The following is an 864-nucleotide window of genomic DNA, read 5'->3' as shown; positions in this document are numbered from 1 at the left end:
GGGTTGGGGGGGGCGGGAGGAGGGGTCCCAGTTGGAGGCTGATAGCCGTGGCGGGGATGTGGGTGTGGGTGAGGGTGGGAAGGTTTGGGTGGGAAGAGAGTGGGAGTGAGTACGAAGATGATGATTAGGTGTGAGACTAGTGTGTAAGAGTGTAGTCCTACATGTAAGCCAGTTGGAAGAAAGGTGTTGGGGTTATTGAAAATATCGCAGCACATATGGTAGGACATGATTGTTCCAAGCCATTCTAGCTGCATCACTAGAACATATCAGGATCTTCCACTTCGGGCCCAACCATCGTCAGAATCAGCATATAGTTAATGTTCAATCCAACCATTCACAAGAGCAAAGCCAGTCACCCAGTGTCACTGCAGAAGAAGAATATGAGAACATCATCGGTGGATTTGAATATATACATCAAAAGTGCAGCACTGCCGCGAATATAAAAGTCGAAGAAATGGCAAACAAGGGAGTGGCAAAAGGCACAGTCCAACCATTCGTTTTTGTAGTCCAGAAACCTCATTGTTCCTTTTGTCGGTGGCGACATGGGACTCGTGAGTGTCCTTGGAGACGTCAAGAGAAGTCGCATTTAGTTGCGAAGAGAGTTGCGGAAAGCAAGGCGGCCGCGCTTGTTCTTCTTGCCGCCGTTGCAGTTCTCAGCGCTGTGAGCAGCGCCGGCGCCAGCAGTGGACGGCTTGGGGAAGCCGCCACTGGGGAAGCCACCGTTGGGGAAGCCGCCGTTGGGGAAGCCACCGCTGGGGAAGCCGCCGTTGGGGAAGCCACCGTTGGGGAAGCCGCCGTTGGGGAAGCCACCGCTGGGGAAACCGCTGCCGGGGAAAGGCTTGTTCTGCCCGGCAGGCTGGGGAG

The 864-nt window shown here is 54.5% G+C and overlaps 1 protein-coding gene across 1 annotated transcript in view; it reads right to left on the bottom strand.

Moving 5' to 3' along the window:
• Window positions 1-586: 586 nt before the first annotated feature.
• The window catches only part of SETTUDRAFT_19943 (uncharacterized protein), a gene marked incomplete at both ends in the record, with an annotated part of 525 nt that continues 247 nt past the window's right edge, over window positions 587-864 (bottom strand). Inside the window, one exon of the mRNA XM_008026778.1 lies at window positions 587-856. Coding sequence (XP_008024969.1) covers window positions 587-856 — 270 coding nt within the window. The remainder of the gene's footprint in view (window positions 857-864) is intronic.

The sequence above is a fragment of the Exserohilum turcica genome (genome assembly GCF_000359705.1).
Source record: "Exserohilum turcica Et28A unplaced genomic scaffold SETTUscaffold_2, whole genome shotgun sequence".
Lineage (NCBI taxonomy): Eukaryota > Fungi > Ascomycota > Dothideomycetes > Pleosporales > Pleosporaceae > Exserohilum > Exserohilum turcicum.
Note: the sequence above shows the minus strand (reverse complement) of the source record. Positions and strands in the feature narration are given on the sequence as shown.